The 17799-nt window shown below is 42.4% G+C and overlaps 1 protein-coding gene across 1 annotated transcript; it reads left to right on the top strand.

Moving 5' to 3' along the window:
• The first annotated feature begins 1375 nt into the window (after positions 1-1375).
• abcb11a (ATP-binding cassette, sub-family B (MDR/TAP), member 11a) lies at positions 1376-16222 on the top strand. The gene is made up of 26 exons (XM_055871994.1): positions 1376-1393; positions 1958-2113; positions 2249-2490; positions 2697-2781; positions 2901-3034; positions 3192-3363; positions 3540-3664; positions 3961-4135; positions 4233-4346; positions 4432-4542; positions 4626-4751; positions 4887-5090; positions 5204-5374; positions 5519-5720; positions 5813-5885; positions 5994-6129; positions 6250-6414; positions 6557-6661; positions 6944-7105; positions 7265-7468; positions 10778-11019; positions 11220-11376; positions 11494-11691; positions 12409-12615; positions 12813-12959; positions 14606-16222. Exons 1-26 carry the CDS (start codon positions 1376-1378, stop codon positions 14804-14806), a joined length of 4032 nt encoding a protein of 1343 aa, XP_055727969.1. The 3' UTR covers positions 14807-16222.
• The last annotated feature ends 1577 nt before the right edge of the window (positions 16223-17799 follow it).

Here is a 17799-nt window from a genome sequence, read left to right on the forward strand (position 1 = left end):
ATGATGTGATTCTGTTATTAATGAATGTTATCATGGTGGCTCTGGGGGAATTAGCTGTACAGACTAACGACCTTAGGTCAGTCAGTACAATCATTTTACGACATTCTGCTGTTGACATCCAGGTGATCCACACCTATCACTGGAACAGGAGAAGTTCTTTCAACAATCCAACTGTTGACTTACATAGAAATAATCCTGATATAATTTATGTTTACTGCATTCATATTTTCCATCTCATTGAACATTCCTTCCATATTATTCAAGAGGCATATTTAAACATGTAATTCAGATATTTGGTGAATTTGATGCAAGCCGTGTACTTCAGTATTCAAGTTTATTTAAATGTATTTATAGAAATACAGCACATACATGCACATGCACACCTAAATCTTTCTAAGAGAACACATTGTCAGACAGGTGTGGAGTAATGCTCATATTAATCAATGCTTGGTTAAACGCATTAACTTATATTAACTCATTGATTGGACGAATGTACCTTTGCCTCACAAAAGCTCCTTAGTTAGAGACATAATGCTGATAGAACTCTTATCAGTCTAACAGAAGGGGAGATAGTGGGAAAGGCGTAGACTGAGAATAAGATAGGAATTTCCGCTGGTAGGAGAGATTCTTTATTGTTGGTAGTGACCAAATGGCTAGGATATCAGAGGAGTCCTTGACAGGACGACAAAACAGGTAACAGTTTGCTCTTCATTCTATAGTAAGATAGGGAGGAAAGCATATATGAGAAATGATTCTTCTGCGTAGCTAAAGTGGATCTTCATGGTAGATATATTGGATATTTCCATATCTACATATTTTGTTTGCATTTTCTTGTGTATTATGGTAATACTGCTCTTTATTCTGATAAGAAATGAGTCATACATGTTTTGAACTTGTTAGTAACTCTCTAAACTGATATTTTATGTGTTTTTCCATCCATGTACTGTAATTTACATATTTATATCTTTAAAAAAAACATTTCAGAATTTGTCAGGGTAGCTCCTTTAAAAAAAATAAAAATCTTACAGAGAACCTATTCATTCTATGGTTTTTCTATTCAATAATATGACTTTCAATGATCAAATGTTTTATTTTATTTATTATATTAATTTATTTTCCATTTTATGTAATAGAGGACTTATTATATGGCTCTAATGGTGTTGTCAAGGATACAACTACTTGTCATCAAGTCCTTCATAGTCCAAAAGTCCTGATTCCGTCTATAGTCATGGCAAATAGATAACACAACATTGAATTCCAGAGATGTTAAGATTGTTTTGTTAGAAATTTTATCCCACAAAATGTGTTACCATAGAAGTTACATTTGGATGGCAGTACAGACAGTTCACTCCAGACTGTGAATGTATTTTTGCGGATGTTTGTGAAGAAGACTGTGAGCTAAAATGACCCTTCTCTCCCATTAGACCCAGCGAGGACGTGCCTGTCAGAGTTAAAGCTACAAAAATGAAGGATCCTATTTACTTGAAAAAGGTCACTTCTCTACAGGAGGACACTGACAAAGAATATTGCCATACAAAACCAGACAGAGAAGAAGAAGGTAAGTGTCCCATTTCTTCCTGTTATACCACAAATACCATAACGTTAACATGATCATGCCCCAGTAAGAATTGAAATCACATTGTAGATCTCTTCTTCAAGTTTCAATTGAACTTTGACCTTTCTTTTTGAACAGAGAATGAAAAAGGGTAAGTGTCTGTTTTTGATTGGAATTGTAATAACAGTAGCTTCTTTTTTCTTCTTCTTTATTTTTCAAATAACAACATTTGATTCATACTCAAGTAAACTACATTCCATTCATTGCATTATTGCCCTCATTCACAGTTGAATGAACCTCACAAATGAAATCTGACCATATCTTATTTATTTTCTTCAACACTTTTTTCCTATACGGGTACTTTTCACAAAACTCTTCCAATTGTAACTTGGCTCTTCTTAGCATAATATCTATCATACCGCTATACACTTCTATCATCATGAAAGTATCAGATCAACTTTGATCATCACCATACAACAGCTCTTCCCATTTGATTGTTTCTATTGCAGAGATGGAAAGAAAAAAGAAAAGCTCCTGGATGTTGGATTCTTTCAACTGGTATTTCTTTTTTATCCTTAAGATATTATGAATTATTATTAATTGTGATTAATAATGACTGTTTTTGCTATGACTGCACAATATTATATTTCCTTTTATTGGAAGAAAATGATGTAACCTATCTATTTGATCCAGTTTCGATTTGCAACATGGAAGGACACACTGATGATGGTAGTGGGGGGCTTATGTGCACTAGTCCACGGGGCAGCCTCCCCTCTCATGCTCTTGGTGTATGGCATGATGACGAACACCTTTGTGGCATACGAGCTCGAGGTCCAAGAACTGGTAGACCCCAACAAAACCTGCATTAACCACACCATCACCTGGATCAATGGCTCCATATTTGAAATAGCAGAGAACACAACGGTCTTCTGTGGGTGAGTTGACACTTTTCTATTGTGGACTATATTTTACTCCTGCGCCAAGGTTTTCTATGTCGATCTATTCACATTACTGTCCATGCTGATGCTGAAGGTCCTGGTTAGAATGGAATGAGTTATGGATCCCAAAATGTTTATGTAACGGAGGTGAAATGGCTAGCAAGAATATATACAGTATAGCTAAGCATCCATTTTTTTTACAGGGTGGATATCGAAGCACAGATGACCATGTTTGCATATTACTATGTTGGTATTGGATTAGGAGTCTTGATTGTTAGTTATTTCCAAGTAAGTGGGTTAAACTTCCTGCTCAAAGTGCTTTCTCTCCATTGAGTCTTGCATCCTTCTTAACCTTCTTAATCTATAACCGTTTTTTCTAAACATGCATTCAATCCTGCTCTGTGTAGATTGCCCTCTGGGTGTCTGCTGCTGCCAGACAGATCCAGAGAATCAGGAAAACTTACTTTAGGAAGGTGATGCGAATGGAGATTGGCTGGTTTGACTGCAATTCAGTTGGAGAATTAAACACCAGGATATCAGAGTAAGACCGAAACACATGATTTATTTTCTACAGGGATGTGTGAATGATTGAGGGCATGTTTGGAAGATGTTTCTATAAATAACCATTACATTTTGGGTTTGACACATTCTAATCGGACCACAACAATTGTGTGATTGAACTTGTTCTCTCACCTCAGCGACATCAACAAGATCAACAATGCGATAGCTGACCAGGTGTCTATCTTCATTGAGAGGATCTCCACTTTCATCTTCGGCTTCATGGTGGGGTTCATCGGAGGATGGAAGTTGACCATGGTGGTCATCGCAGTAAGCCCACTAATAGGACTTGCTGCTGGACTAATGGCCATGGTGAGATGGGTTGAAGTCAATGTATTAAATCACTTTATTTGATGATGGTCACTCATTCTGTTGTAACAGCCTCTGAGTCTGTTAGTGAGGTCTCACACCACCTTAGTAGATGTGTGAAATGTACTATAGATAAACCAGACAAACCAGTCTGTCATCTCCACTCTTTCACTCCTCAGGCTGTTGCCAGACTGACAGGTCGGGAGCTCCAGGCTTATGCCAAGGCAGGGTCAGTAGCTGATGAGGTACTGTCATCCATCAGAACAGTGGCAGCCTTTGGAGGGGAGGACAAGGAGGTTGAAAGGTAACTTGAAATACTGTAGGATCTTAATTTGATCACCCTGTTGCCGAAAATATGCTGCGCAGCAGGAAATGCAAACTTGTAGTGTATTGAAGGTTTCAAAAAGTCATTTCCACTTTAAAACAACCCCTACAAAAATGTCCATTAATTATAATGCACACAATAATTCACATTTCCTGTTGCTGCAGGATTATTTTCTTGCTGTGAGACACTGCTCAAATTAACCTTCCCTTCCCTGCTGACTTCAATGTCTTGGCACTTGAAAATTTGTTATAAATATGCATTTCACATTTGAACAGGTATGACAAAAACCTTATTGAGGCTCAGAACTGGGGTGTGAAAAAGGGGACGATCATTGGAGTGTTTCAAGGATACCTGTGGTGTATCATCTTCCTCTGCTATGCTTTGGCATTCTGGTATGGCTCAAAACTGGTCATCGAAACCAAAGAGCTATCCCCTGGTACTCTTATCCAGGTATGGCAACTCACATGATCAAATAATAAATATGTATCCAATACGTAATAATAGGAGTGGTGAAAATGTACGGATGTCTTTGTATTTTTGTCTCCAGGTATTCTTTGGAGTTCTCATGGCAGCTATGAACCTGGGTCAGGCCTCACCATGCCTGGAAGCCTTCGCCTCAGGTCGAGCTGCAGCCAAGACCATCTTCGATACCATTGACCGGGTAAGGCCAGAAATTTAGAAAATATATGAACTAAGAACAATTACATTTCAGTTATAAAGTATTTTATAAATCTGTTCACTTTCAGGAGCCAGAAATCGATTGTTTCTCAGAGAAGGGCCACAAACTAGACAAGGTCACGGGTGACATTGAATTCCACAACGTCACATTTAACTACCCCTCTAGGCCAGATGTGAAGGTAAACCCTCTTCGCTCACTTTCTTTAACTTCAAATCATCCCCAAAAGATATCTCAATGTACAACCACTATCTGTTTACTTAGATTTTAGATTCTTTGAGCATGCTGATCAGAGCAGGAGAAACCACAGCTTTTGTTGGGCCAAGCGGATCAGGGAAGAGCACCACAGTTCAACTCTTTCAGAGATTCTACAACCCCAAGGAAGGACTGGTAATAAGGCTCAGAAGATACACCTATGTTTACTATCACATTATTACAGCAATATGGTTGGGACACAAAACGTATGACTAAAGCCCAGTACAAGATGTTATTGTGTTTGATGCACATAATGCTTCTCATTTATAGTTGACTTTGGATGGCCATGACATCCGCAGCCTGAACATCCAGTGGCTTCGCTCTCTGATTGGTATAGTAGAGCAAGAGCCGGTGCTGTTCGCCACGACTATCGCTGACAACATCCGCTACGGGCGACCTGGGGTCACCATGGACGACATCATCCAGGCCACCAAGGAGGCTAACGCCTATAACTTTATCATGGACCTCCCACAGGTACCACAGGCACACCTTTAGCAAATAAATACAATGTATTACTCTGATACTATCTCATACAAGAAACACATTGAAATGTCAAAAGGAGAAAACGTTTGTCTGTGGTTATACAGAGGTTTGATACGCTGGTGGGTGAGGGTGGTGGTCAGATGAGTGGAGGACAGAAGCAGAGGATCGCTATTGCCCGAGCTCTGATCCGCAACCCCAGGATCCTGTTGCTGGACATGGCTACCTCGGCTCTGGACAACGAGAGTGAGGCCATTGTACAAGAGGCACTTGACAAGGTGTGTGACTCCAAGACAAAATCGATCAATCATTATATCACCACAAAGTCAGTGCTTTGAATATTTGTTCCAGTTTTAAATCATGGTCTACCCATGTTGTAATGTTTACCTCAACTACAAAACGGATCATGTCTGTGATTGAAGGCTCGGATGGGCAGGACAACCATTAGCATCGCCCACCGCCTCTCCACTATCCGCAATGCTGATGTCATTATTGGGTTTGAGCATGGAAGGGCAGTGGAAAGCGGTACACACAATGATCTTCTAGAAAAGAAGGGGGTCTACTTTACTCTCGTTACCCTTCAGAACCAAGGAAATGACATGCCCAGTGACAAAACAAACAAAGGTAGGTCTGACATAAAGAGCAATTCATAATGATTCATTGTTCACTTTTGATATCTGTATGGATAAAAATAACATGTTCATTTTCAATTTTAGGTCCGGACAATGAAACCATTGAGGAAGAAATCCTTCAGCGTTTCAGTCGAGGAAGCTATGAATCTGGGTTGAGGTAAACCTAATTGTCATGTCAGAACAGGCTTGTGACACTGCTTATGATTAACAATGATTCAGTGAAGCTAATTTGTAAAGCCTTTGTAATTCACTCTTTCTCCTAAAGGCAATCTCTTCGCCTGCGATCTCACACCCAGCTGTCAAACGAACTCATCCCTGATGCCATAACTGGCAGTATCAGAATTAAATCAGACAAATTCCTTGCCATAATGGAAAACGAGATGGAACCTCAAAGGTCAAAGGTATTGAGGTCATTCTATAAGCAGCCTTGTATTATCAGTTTTGTATTAGTGTACTTTATTCAATTTTCCCTCCTAATTTCTAAGAGAAATGAGTGTCCCTCATACAGTATATTCCCACAGCATTCCAAGGAGGAAGCAGAGGAACGTGTGGAGCCAGCACCAGTGGCTCGAATCCTGAAGTACAACAAGTCAGAGTGGCCCTACATGCTATTGGGATCTATAGGAGCTGCCATCAATGGCTCCGTCAATCCAATCTATGCTATCTTATTCAGCCAGATCCTTGGGGTGAGAGGCTATTCATTATGTACATATCAAGCCTATGTTTATAATGTAGTTTCATATTAGCTGGGCTGGTAGTGATAATTATAGGTGTTGCTGTTCCATTAAATGTATTTCATTCCATCCATATTGTTGTTTTGATTTGCAGACGTTTTCTATACGTGACTTGGATGAACAGAGAGCGCAGATCAATGGAATATGTATCCTGTTCTGCGCTGTGGCGGTGACAAGTTTCTTCTCTCAGTTCTTACAGGTAGCTATATTGTACTGCACATCAAGCTGTTACATTCCATAGTAAGATGCTAACATTCAGACCACAGGAGGTTGGTGGCACCTTAATTGGGGAGAACGGGCTTGTGGTAATGACTGGAGCGGTATGGGTGGAATGGTGTCAAATACATGGTTTCCGGATGTTTGATGCCATTCCATTTGCGCCGTTCCGTCCATTCTTATGAGCTATTCTCCACTCAGCAGCCTCATGTGATTCAGACAATAGGCCCTAGTAATGTGTGTGAACACTGTTGTTTTGTTTAAGGGCTATGCATTTGGGAAGTCTGGGGAGCTCCTGACCCGCAGGCTAAGGAAGGTGGGCTTCCAGGCCATGTTGAAACAGGAGGTAGGCTGGTTTGATGACCCCAGGAACAGCCCTGGAGCTCTCACCACCAGGCTGGCCACTGACGCCTCCATGGTCCAGGGGGTGAGTGTCAGGGACACATACCGTGGAACCCATTAGAACCATTTCTAACAAATTATGAGATGATCCAAAGGGGTAGTTCTGAAACATTTCTTTGTGCCTCACTGTATATATTTCTGTTTATAAAATGAGCTTGGAGAATTAATAGTATTTTCACTGCAGGCAACTGGATCGCAGATTGGGATGATTGTGAACTCCTTGACCAACATCGGAGCGTCTTTCATCATTGCGTTCTCCTTTAGCTGGAAGTTAAGCTTGGTAGTGGTTTGCTTTTTACCACTTATTGGCTTGTCTGGGGTCTTCCAAGCCAAAATGCTGACAGGTTTTGCAAACGAGGATAAGAAGGCAATGGAAGCAGCAGGACAGGTGAGTTAAACACCCTATTATCGGTAACACCACAAACCGATGCTGGCACTAAAACTGCACTCAATGAGCTGTATACGGCCATAAGCAAACAGGAAAACGCTCATCAAGAGGCGACGCTCCTAGTGGCCGGGGACTTTAATGCAGGGAAACTAAAATCCAATTTACCTCATTTCCACCGGTATTTTAAATGTGCAACCAGAGGAGGAAAAAAAACTCTAGACCACCTTTACTCCACACACAGAGACGCGAACAAAGCTCTCCCACACCCTCCATTTGGCAAATCTGACCATAATTCTATCCTCCTAATTCCTGTTTACATGCAAAAACTAAAGCAGGAAGCACCAGTGACTCGGTCAATAAAAAAGTGGTCAGATGAAGCAGATGCTAAGCTACAGGACTGGAATATGTTCCGGGATTTTTCCGATGGCATTGAGGAGTACACACCATCAGTCACTGGCTTCATCAATAAGTGCTTCAACAACACCGTCCCCACAGTGACTGTATGTATCATGACACAAGGTGAGATCCAGACACAGACGGTTGGAGTCTTACAATATTTAATAATCCAATAGAGTAATGGAAGAGAATGTCGTGGACAGGAAAAAGGGTCAAAACCAGTTCAGAGTTCAAGGGTACCAAAGGGCTGGCAGAATCAAGGTCAGAGGGCAGGCAGAATGATCAGGCAGACAGGAAAGTAGTCCAGAGTCAGGCAGGGGTCAAAACCAGGCAGACTATCAAAAAGAGAATAGCAAAAGGAGAACGGGGAAAAACACGCTGGTTGACTTGACAAAAATACAAGATGAACTGGCACAGAGAGACAGGAATCACAGGGATAAATACATTGGGGAAAATAAGCGACACCTGGAGGGGGTGGAGACAATCACAAGGACAGGTGAAACAGATCAGGGCGTGACAGTATGTACATACCCAAACCAGAAGCCATTGATTACAGGCAACATACGCACTGAGCTAAAGCGTAGAGCTGCCGCTTTAAAAAAGTGGGACTGAATAAAAAAATATATATATTTAACCAGGCAAGTGAGTTAAGAATAAATTCTTATTTACAATGACGGTCTACACCGGCCAAACCCGGACGACACTGGGCCAATTGTGCGCTGGCCTATGGGACTCCCAATCATGTCCGGTTGTGATACAGCCTGGATTCGAACCAGGGTGTCTGTAGTGATGCCTCAAGCACTGAGATAAAGTGCCTTAGACCGCTGCGCCACTCGGGAAGCTTATAAGAAATCCCGCTATGCCCTGTGACGAACCATCAAACAGGCAAAGCGTCAATACAAGACTAAGATTGAATTATACTACACCGGCTCGACGCTCGTCGGATGTGGCAGGGCTTGCAAACTATTACAGACTACAAAGAGAAGCACAACCGCGAGCTGCCCAGTGACACAAGCCTACCAGACAAGCTAAATTAATTATATGCTCGCTTCAAGGCAAGTAACACTGAAACATGCATGAGAGCATCAGCTGTTCCGGACAACTGTGTGATCACGCTCTCCGTAGCCGATGTGAGTAAGACCTTTAAACAGGTCAATATTCACAAGGCCGCAGGGCCAGATGGATTACCAGGATGTGTACTGGCAAGTGTCTTCAATGACATTTTCAATCTGTCCCTGACTGAGTCTGTAATACCAACATGTTTCAAGCAGACCACCATAGTCCCTGTGCCCAAGAACACCAAGGTAACCTGCCTAAATGACTAGCGACCCGTAGCACTCACGTCTGTATCCATGAAGTGCTTTTCAACACCATTATCCCAGAAACCCTAGACCCACTCCAATTTGCATACTGCCCAAACAGATCTACAGATGATGCAATCTCTATTGCAGTCCACACTGTCCTTTTTCACCTGGACAAAAGGAACATCTACGTGAGAATGCTATTCATTGACTATAGCTCATCGTTCAACATCATGGTGCCCTCAGAGCTCATCACTAAGCTAAGGACCCTGGGACTAAACACCTCCCTCTGCAACTGAATCGTGGATTTCTGACGGACCGCTCCCAGGTGGTAAGGGTAGGTAACAACACATCCGCCGGGCTGATCCTCAAAACGGGGGCCCTTCAGGGGTGCGTTCTCAGTCCCCTCCTCTACTCCCTGTTCAATCATGACTGCATGGCTAGGGACGACTCCAATACCATCATTAAGTTTGCAGATGACACAACAGTGGTAGGCTTGATCACCGACAATGATGAGACAGCCCATAGGGAGGAGGTCAGAGAGCTGGCCGTGTGGTGCCAGGACAACAAACTCTCCCTCAACGTGATCAAGAGAAAGGAGATGATTGTGGACTACAGGAAAAGGAGGACCGAGCATGCACCCATTCTCATTGATGTGGCTGCAATGGAGCAGGTAGAGCGCTTCAAGTTCCTTGGTGTCCACATCACCAACAAATGATCATGGTCCAAACACACCAAGACAGTCGTGAAGAGGGCACGACAAAGCCTATTCCCCCTCAGGAAACGGAAAATAATTGGCATGGGTCCTCAGATCCTCAAAAGGTTCTACAGCTGCACCATCGAGAGCATCCTGACTGGTTGCATCACTGCCTGGTATGGCATCTGCTCGGCCTCCGACTGCAAGGGTAGTGCGAGTACGGCCCAGTATATCACTGGGGTCAAGCTTCCTGCCATCCAGGACCTCTATACCAGGTGGTGTCACAGGAAGGCCCTAAAAATTGTCAGACTTCAGCCGCCCTAGTCATAGACTGTTCTCTCTGCTACCACACGGCAAGCGGTAACGGAGCGCTAAGTCTAGGTCCAAAAGACTTCTTAACAGCTTCTAGCCCCAAGCTATAAGACTCCTGAGCAGCTAATCAAATGGCTACCCGGAATATATGCATTTCCCCCCCCCCTTTTATGCTGCTGCTACTCTCTGTTTATTATCTATGAATAGTCACTTTAACTCTACCTACATGTACATATTACCTGAATTACGTCGACTAACCGGTGCCCCCGGACATTGACTCTGTACCGGTACCCCTTGTATATAGCCTCGTTATTGTTCTTTTTAGGCTGCTCTTTAATTATTTGTTACTTTTATTTAAATGTTTTACCTGTCTATTTTTTACTTAACACTTATTTTTTCTAAAAACTGCATTGTTGGTTAAGGGCTTGTAAGTAAGCATTTCACTGTAAGGTCTACACCTGTTATATTTGGCGCATTTGGTTTAAAAGGGTTGTTAGAACATTTCTGTCAAATGAAAGGACCTCGTACGAGGCACTGGTCCAGAGAGTGTTATTCACTTAAATTTCAATTTAGAGACTTGACAATCTGCCTTCTCTCGCACAGGTGTCCAGTGAGGCTCTAGCCAACATCAGGACCATCGCAGGGCTGTGCAAGGAGAGCACATTTGTGGATACATATGAACAGCAGCTGGAGGCTCCGTATAAGTCTGCCAAGAAGAAGGCAAACATCTACGGCATCTGTTTTGCCTTTGCTCAGTGTGTTATCTTTATGGCGTACGCCGCCTCCTTTAGATATGGAGGCTATCTGGTCAGCTCTGAAAGATTACATTACCTGGTGGTCTTCAGGTACATTTGTTTCTTTTGCTGAATGTTGTGCATGTAGTATTTACAGTGACATACAGAAAACCTGTGAATAACAATACTGCATATAGGTCATCATCATATTTACTGTACATTTTCAAAAACATACCCATTTAAGCTGTATTTCTGTCCTAAAAGCTTACTGTATTATCAAACAAATGCCAATGTGTTGTGCATATCCCCAGAGTGATCTCTGCCATTGTGATCAGTGGGACGGCACTGGGAAAAGCTTCCTCATTCACCCCAGATTATGCCAAAGCCAAGATTGCAGCTGCCCAGTTCTTTAAACTGTTGGACCGAGTCCCCAAAATCAGCATGAGTCAGATAGACGGGGAGAAATGGGTGAGAAAAACATTATTGTTTATTCAATCAGACATTTTCAGTACAAGTGGAAAAGGATCATTATTCACATTGACATCAAACATGTTGGTGTGTAATAATGCCATGCTCTCTTTCCAGGATGATTTCAAAGGGGAGTTAGAATTCATCAACTGCAAGTTCACATACCCAACCCGGCCTGACATCCAGGTGCTAAATGGACTACTGGTGTCTGTGAAACCGGGCCAGACCCTGGCCTTTGTGGGCTGTAGTGGCTGTGGGAAGAGCACTAGTGTGCAGCTGTTGGAGAGGTTCTATGATCCAGATGAGGGCAGAGTGGTGAGTCCTCAGACCAGACCTAACTTCATTTACATGACCTTACCTCAGTGGAGGCTGCTGAGGGAAGAATGGCTGATAACAACAGCTTGAACGGAGCAAATGAAGTGGCGTAAAAATAAATAAATATGGAAACCATGTGTTTGATACCATTCCACTAATTCCGCTCCAGCCGTTACCACAAGCCCTGTCCTCCCCAATTAAGGTTCCACCAACCTCCTGTGCTTTACCTTATCTGCCATGTGCACTGAGTATACCAAACATTAGGAACACCTTGATACACACGGGAAACTGTTGAGCGTGGAAAACCCAGCAGCGTTGCAGTTCTTGACATGAACCTGTGCGCCTGGCACCTACTACCATACCTCGTTCAAAGGCACTTACATTTTTTGTCTTGCACATTCACCCTCTGAATGGCACACATACACAATCCATGTCTCAATTGCCTCAAGGCTTAAAAATCATTATTTAACCTGTCTCCTCCCATTCATCTACACTGATAGAAGTGGATTTAACAAGTGACATCACTAAGGGATCATAGCTTTCACCTGGATTCACCTGGTCAGCCTATGTCATGGAAAGAGCAGGTGTTCTTAATGTTTTGTACACTCAGTGTAGATGGAATCACAGGTACAATTCATCAAGTGTGCCCACAGTGCCTGCCATAATCTATTACTATTATTTGTATTTACAATAAACACTTCCTTGTTCCCATTTCAGTTGATCGATGGCCGTCCATCACACACTGTCAACGTGCCCTTCCTGAGGGCTCAGATTGGCATCGTCTCCCAAGAGCCAGTGCTGTTTGACTGCAGTATTGCTGAAAACATACAGTATGGTGATAACACCAGGAACATGAGCATGGAGGAGATTGTTGATGCTGCAAAGAAAGCTTATCTCCATGACTTTGTGATGACTCTGCCAGATGTGAGTAAAGGAAGTGAAATTGTACTATCTTTGTAATACGTCTATGTCACACTATCCAACTTCCCTTTATACTGTGAAGAATGTAAAAGAAATGAAACATGTTATTGTGGTGGAACATGATATTTTCTTCTGATACTGTTCTCTTCATATTGTAAGTAGTGTACTAGACACTCCTGTGTTATCTTTGACTCTGGCAGAAATATGAGACTCCGGTTGGCGCCCAGGGGTCCCAGCTCTCCAGAGGGCAAAAACAACGCATCGCCATCGCTCGGGCAATAGTCAGAAACCCTAAGATCCTGCTTCTGGATGAGGCCACCTCTGCATTGGACACAGAGAGTGAAAAGGTACCCATAGACCAGACCAATGTACACTGAACAAAAATATAAACGCAACGTGCAACTATTGCAAAGGTTTTATTGAGTTACAGTTCATATACAGAAATCAGTCAATTTAAATAAATTCATTAGGCCCTAATGTATGGATTTCACATGACTAGGAATCCAGATATGCATCTGTTGGTCACATATACCTCAAAAAAAGGTATGAGAAAAGTATCTGGTGTGACCGCCATTTTCCTCATGCAGCGTGACACATCTCCTTTTGCATAGAGTTGATCAAGCTGTTGATTGTGGCCTGTGGAATGTTTTCCCACTCCTCTTCAACGGCTGTGCAAAGTTGTTGGATATTGGTAGGAACTGGAGCACGCTGTCGTACACATCGATACAGACTATCCCAAACATGCTCAATGGGTGACATGTCTGGTGAGTAGGAATTGTGTACAGATCCTTGCAACATGGGGCCGTGCATTATCATGCTGAAACATAAGGTAATGGCGGCAGATGAATGGCACGACAATGGGTCTCAGGATCTCGTCACTGTATCTCTGTGTGTTGACATTTCTATCGATAAAATGCAATTGTGTTCGTTGTCCATAGCTTATGCCTGCCCATACCATAACCCCACCCCCACCTTGGGGCACTATGTTCACAACGCTGACATCAGCAAACCGCTCGCCCACAACGTCATACCCTGCCATCTGCCCGGTACAGTTGAAACCGGATTAATCTGTGAAGAGCACACTTCTCCAGCATTCTACTGGCCATCGAAGGAGAGCATTTGCACACTGAAGTCGGTTACGATGCCAAATGCAGTCAGGTCAAGACCCCGGTGAGGACGACGAGCGAGCAGACGAGCTTCCCTAAGACTGTTTCTGACAGTTTGTGCAGAAATTCTTTGGTTGTGCAAACCGACAGTTTCATCAGCTGCCCGGGTGGCTGGTCTCAGATGATCCGCAGGTGAAGAAGCCGGATATGGAGGTCATGGGCTGGCGTGGCTACACATGGTCTGCGGTTGTGAGGCCGGTTGGACGTACTGCCAAAATCTCTAAACGACGTTGGAGGAGGCCAATGGTAGAGAAATTAACACTAAATTATCTGGCAACAACTCTGGTGGACCTTCCTGCAATCAGTATGGCAATTGCACGCTCCCTTAACTTGAGATGTCTGTGGCATTGTGTTGTGTGACAAAATTGCAGATTTTAGAGTGGCCTTTCATTGTCCCCAGCATAAGCTGCACCTGTGTAATGATCATGCTGTTTAATCAGCTTCTTGATATACCACACATGTAAGGTGGATGGATTATCTTGACAAAGGAGAAATGCTCACTAACAGGGATGTAAACTAATTTGTGCCCAACATTTGAGAGAAATACACTTTCTGTGCATATGGAAGATTTCTGGGATCTTTTATTTCAGCTCAGGAAACACTTTACATGTTGCATTTTTATTTTTGTTCAGTATATATATATCACCTCTTGATTATCCTTTCTATCAGATAAATCACTCTATCCACAGCTCAATGATGCATTTGCTTAGATATTTTCTTAGCATGCCATGTACTGTATTACATTAGAGAGAATATAGAATGTCCTTATGATGAAAACAAACACTTTCAACTGAACTTATTTTTAACATTGTGTTTTCCAACTACAGACAGTGCAGGCGGCTTTGGATGAGGCCAGACGTGGACGCACCTGCATTGTCATTGCCCACAGACTGTCTACCATCCAGACGGCAGATATCATAGCCGTCATGTCCCAAGGTGCTGTCATAGAAAAGGGGACACATGAGGAACTCATGGCTAAGAGGGCTGCCTACTACAAACTAGTCACAACAGGGGCTCCGATCAGCTAAACCTGAGTAGATGTAAATGTTCTATAGAGGGGACGCTTTATGAGGAAATGGAGTTTGTCACTAACCAAAGTACATAAATGTGACATTTTTGAAAGAGTAACTATGGAAAAAAACATAAAAGTCCCTGTGGGGGAAAGGCTATATTTGCTTGATATACTATTTATTTACTTAATGTCTCTTGAGTTTTTTTGACATGATATTATACACTGAGTGTACAAAACATTAGGAACACCTGCTCTTTCCACGTCATAGACTGACCAGGTGAAAGCTATGATCCTTTATTGATGTCACTTGTTAAATCCACTTTAATCAGTGTAAATTAAGGGGAGGAGACAGGTTAAAGAATGATTTTTAAGCCTTTAGACAATTGAGACATGGATTGTGTATGTGTGCCGTTAAGAGGGTGGAAGGGCATAATGTTTTTTACACTCATTGTATATGGCCATAGAGATCAATTGGGTTTTATTTTGCAAAACAGATGGAACCTTTAAAGTAATTAGTTCAAGTAATTTGTAGTCCAATGTATGCTTTTGCTCAAGAAGGTTACAATTATTTATATGAATCATATCATCTGTCACAGATTTAAATATTTATTTGCATTCATTTGTTTACAGAAAAATATATTTCCTTTTATTAACCTTTGAGAGACTGAATGTTTAGTGTTTGATCTTTTGTCAAATAGGAAAATCCATGTCATAACAGATGATTAATTTTATTTCATTCATACAGATACATTATTAGTTTAAAAATTGAATTATTTGAAAGGAAAGCTACGTACACTGGGAAACGTAACTTGTGTTGTCCTTGAGAAAGTGATAGTGTAATGCTGATAGGGTGTGCTGCAACCCTAAACGACAGATAACATCCGGCAATGTTTTTTTCTGTTGCCCTTTGTTGCATCTATTTTATTTCTGTCCTTTTCCTTAATGGAAAAAAAAGACATTGAACCATCTACTTGATGGATATCTAACGGAATAAATGAAGGATGAATTGTATGTATAAGGTACAATTCTCTGGAGTCTAAATTCTCTCTGAAATATTTCTTATGTGACCTCTGGATGAAGCTGTAGTTTATCATTAATTTGCAGTTGTAACGTCCTGACCAGAGTTCTTATGTGTTTTGCTTGTTTAGTGTTGGTCAGGACGTGAGCTGGGTGGGAATTCTATGTTGTGTGTCTAGTTTGTCTGTTTCTGTGTCCAGCCTAATATGGTTCTCAATCAGAGGCAGCTGTCAAATCGTTGTCCCTGATTGAGAAGCATATATAGGAGGCTTGTTTTGTGTTGGGATATTGTGGGTGATTGTTTCCTGTTTCTTGTCTTTGTGTTCTGCACCAGATAGGACTGTCTCGGTTTTCACGTTTGTTATTTTGTTAATGTTTCACAGTTTATCGTCAAATTAAACATGTTGAACACTAACCTCGCTGCATTTTGGTCATCTCCTTCATCCCAGGAAGAAAGCCGTGACAGCAGTCTTGAAATGCCGAACACAATTGTGTACTAAGTGCTGACACACCCTTCACAAACCACCAGGTCATTGTACATACTTTTTGGTATAAATAGGCCTACGGTAGAACCAGGATCTTTCACAAACAATGTACTCCACAAACTCCATTTGCCAAGTGATTAGTCAATCAATATATTAATAAAGCACTTTTCACATTAGCAGATGTCACAAAGTGCTATACAGAAACCCAGCCTAAAACCGCAAACAGCAAATAATGCAGATGTAGAAGCACAGTGGCTAGGAGAAACTCCCTAGAAAGGCAGGAACCTGGGAAGAAACCTAGAGAGGAACCAGGCTCTGAGGGGTGGCTTCAGAGCCTCTTCTGGCTGTGCCGGGTGGTGATTAAAAGAGCACATGGCCATTTAAGGCCAGATTGTTTTTCAAGATGATCAAATGTTCATAGATGACCAGCAGGGTCAAATAATAATCACAGTGGTGATAGAGGGTGCAACAGGTCAGTACCTCGGGAGTAAATGTCAGTTGGCTTTTCATAGCTGAGCATTCAGAGGTCGAAACAGCAGGTGCGGTAGAGAGAGAGTCGAAAACAGCACGTCCGGTGAACTTGTCAGGGTTCCCTAGCCGCGGGCAGAACAGTTGAAACTGGAGCAGCAGCACGACCAGGTGGACTATGGACAGCCAGGAGTCATCAAGCCAGGTAGTCCTGAGGTATGATCCTAGGGCTCAGGTCCTCCGGGAGGGGAGGGAGAGAGAATTAGAGGGAGCATACTTAAATTCACACAGGACACCAGATAAGACAGGATAATTACACCAGATATAACAGACTGACCCTAGCCCCCCGGCACATAGACTATTGCAGCATAGATACTGGAGACTGAGACAGGGGTGGGTCAGGGGACACTGTGGCCCTGTCCGACGATACCCCCAGACAGGGCCAACCAGGCTATAGGATATAACCCCACCCAAACCACAGCCTCCACACCACTAGAGGGATATCAACAGACCACCAACTTACTACCCTTAGACAAGGCTGAGTATAACTAATTTATCTCTATGGCCATATACAATGAGTGTAAAAAACATTATGCCCTTCCACTCTCTTAATGGCACACCATCCATGTCTCAATTGTCTAAAGGCTTAAAAATCCTTCTTTAACTTGTCTCCTCCTCTTCATTTACACTGATTGAAGTGGATTGAACAAGTGACCTCAATAAGGGATTGTGGCTTTCACCTGGATTCACCTAGTTAGACTATGTCATAGAAAGAGCATGAGTTTTATACACACAGTGTACAGTCTTTCACAAAGCAATATAAAAATAACATGCTCATAGATGTGCCTACCTCTGGCATCCCAGAGTTGAGCTGCCATAAAGGCCTCTGGTAAAGTTGAGTGCTGATGTGATTATTATATACCAGACAATCGAAGAGCTCATGGCATGACCGGGAGGACTGCCTTTAAGTAATAATGCCAGAGAAGCTGGTGTTTGGAGGATATATTAGCATGGGTGTTGTTAGGCCCTAGACTAGGTC

The sequence above is a fragment of the Salvelinus fontinalis genome, chromosome 19 (assembly GCF_029448725.1).
Source record: "Salvelinus fontinalis isolate EN_2023a chromosome 19, ASM2944872v1, whole genome shotgun sequence".
Lineage (NCBI taxonomy): Eukaryota > Metazoa > Chordata > Actinopteri > Salmoniformes > Salmonidae > Salvelinus > Salvelinus fontinalis.

Excerpts from the sequence above, each read along its gene's own strand:
- abcb11a (XM_055871994.1), top strand. Across the intron at positions 2,782-2,900 it reads TGATTGTTAGTTATTTCCAA|ATTGCCCTCTGGGTGTCTGC; the intron begins GTAAGTGGGTTA and ends TGCTCTGTGTAG. Across the intron at positions 11,020-11,219 it reads CATTACCTGGTGGTCTTCAG|AGTGATCTCTGCCATTGTGA; the intron begins GTACATTTGTTT and ends GCATATCCCCAG.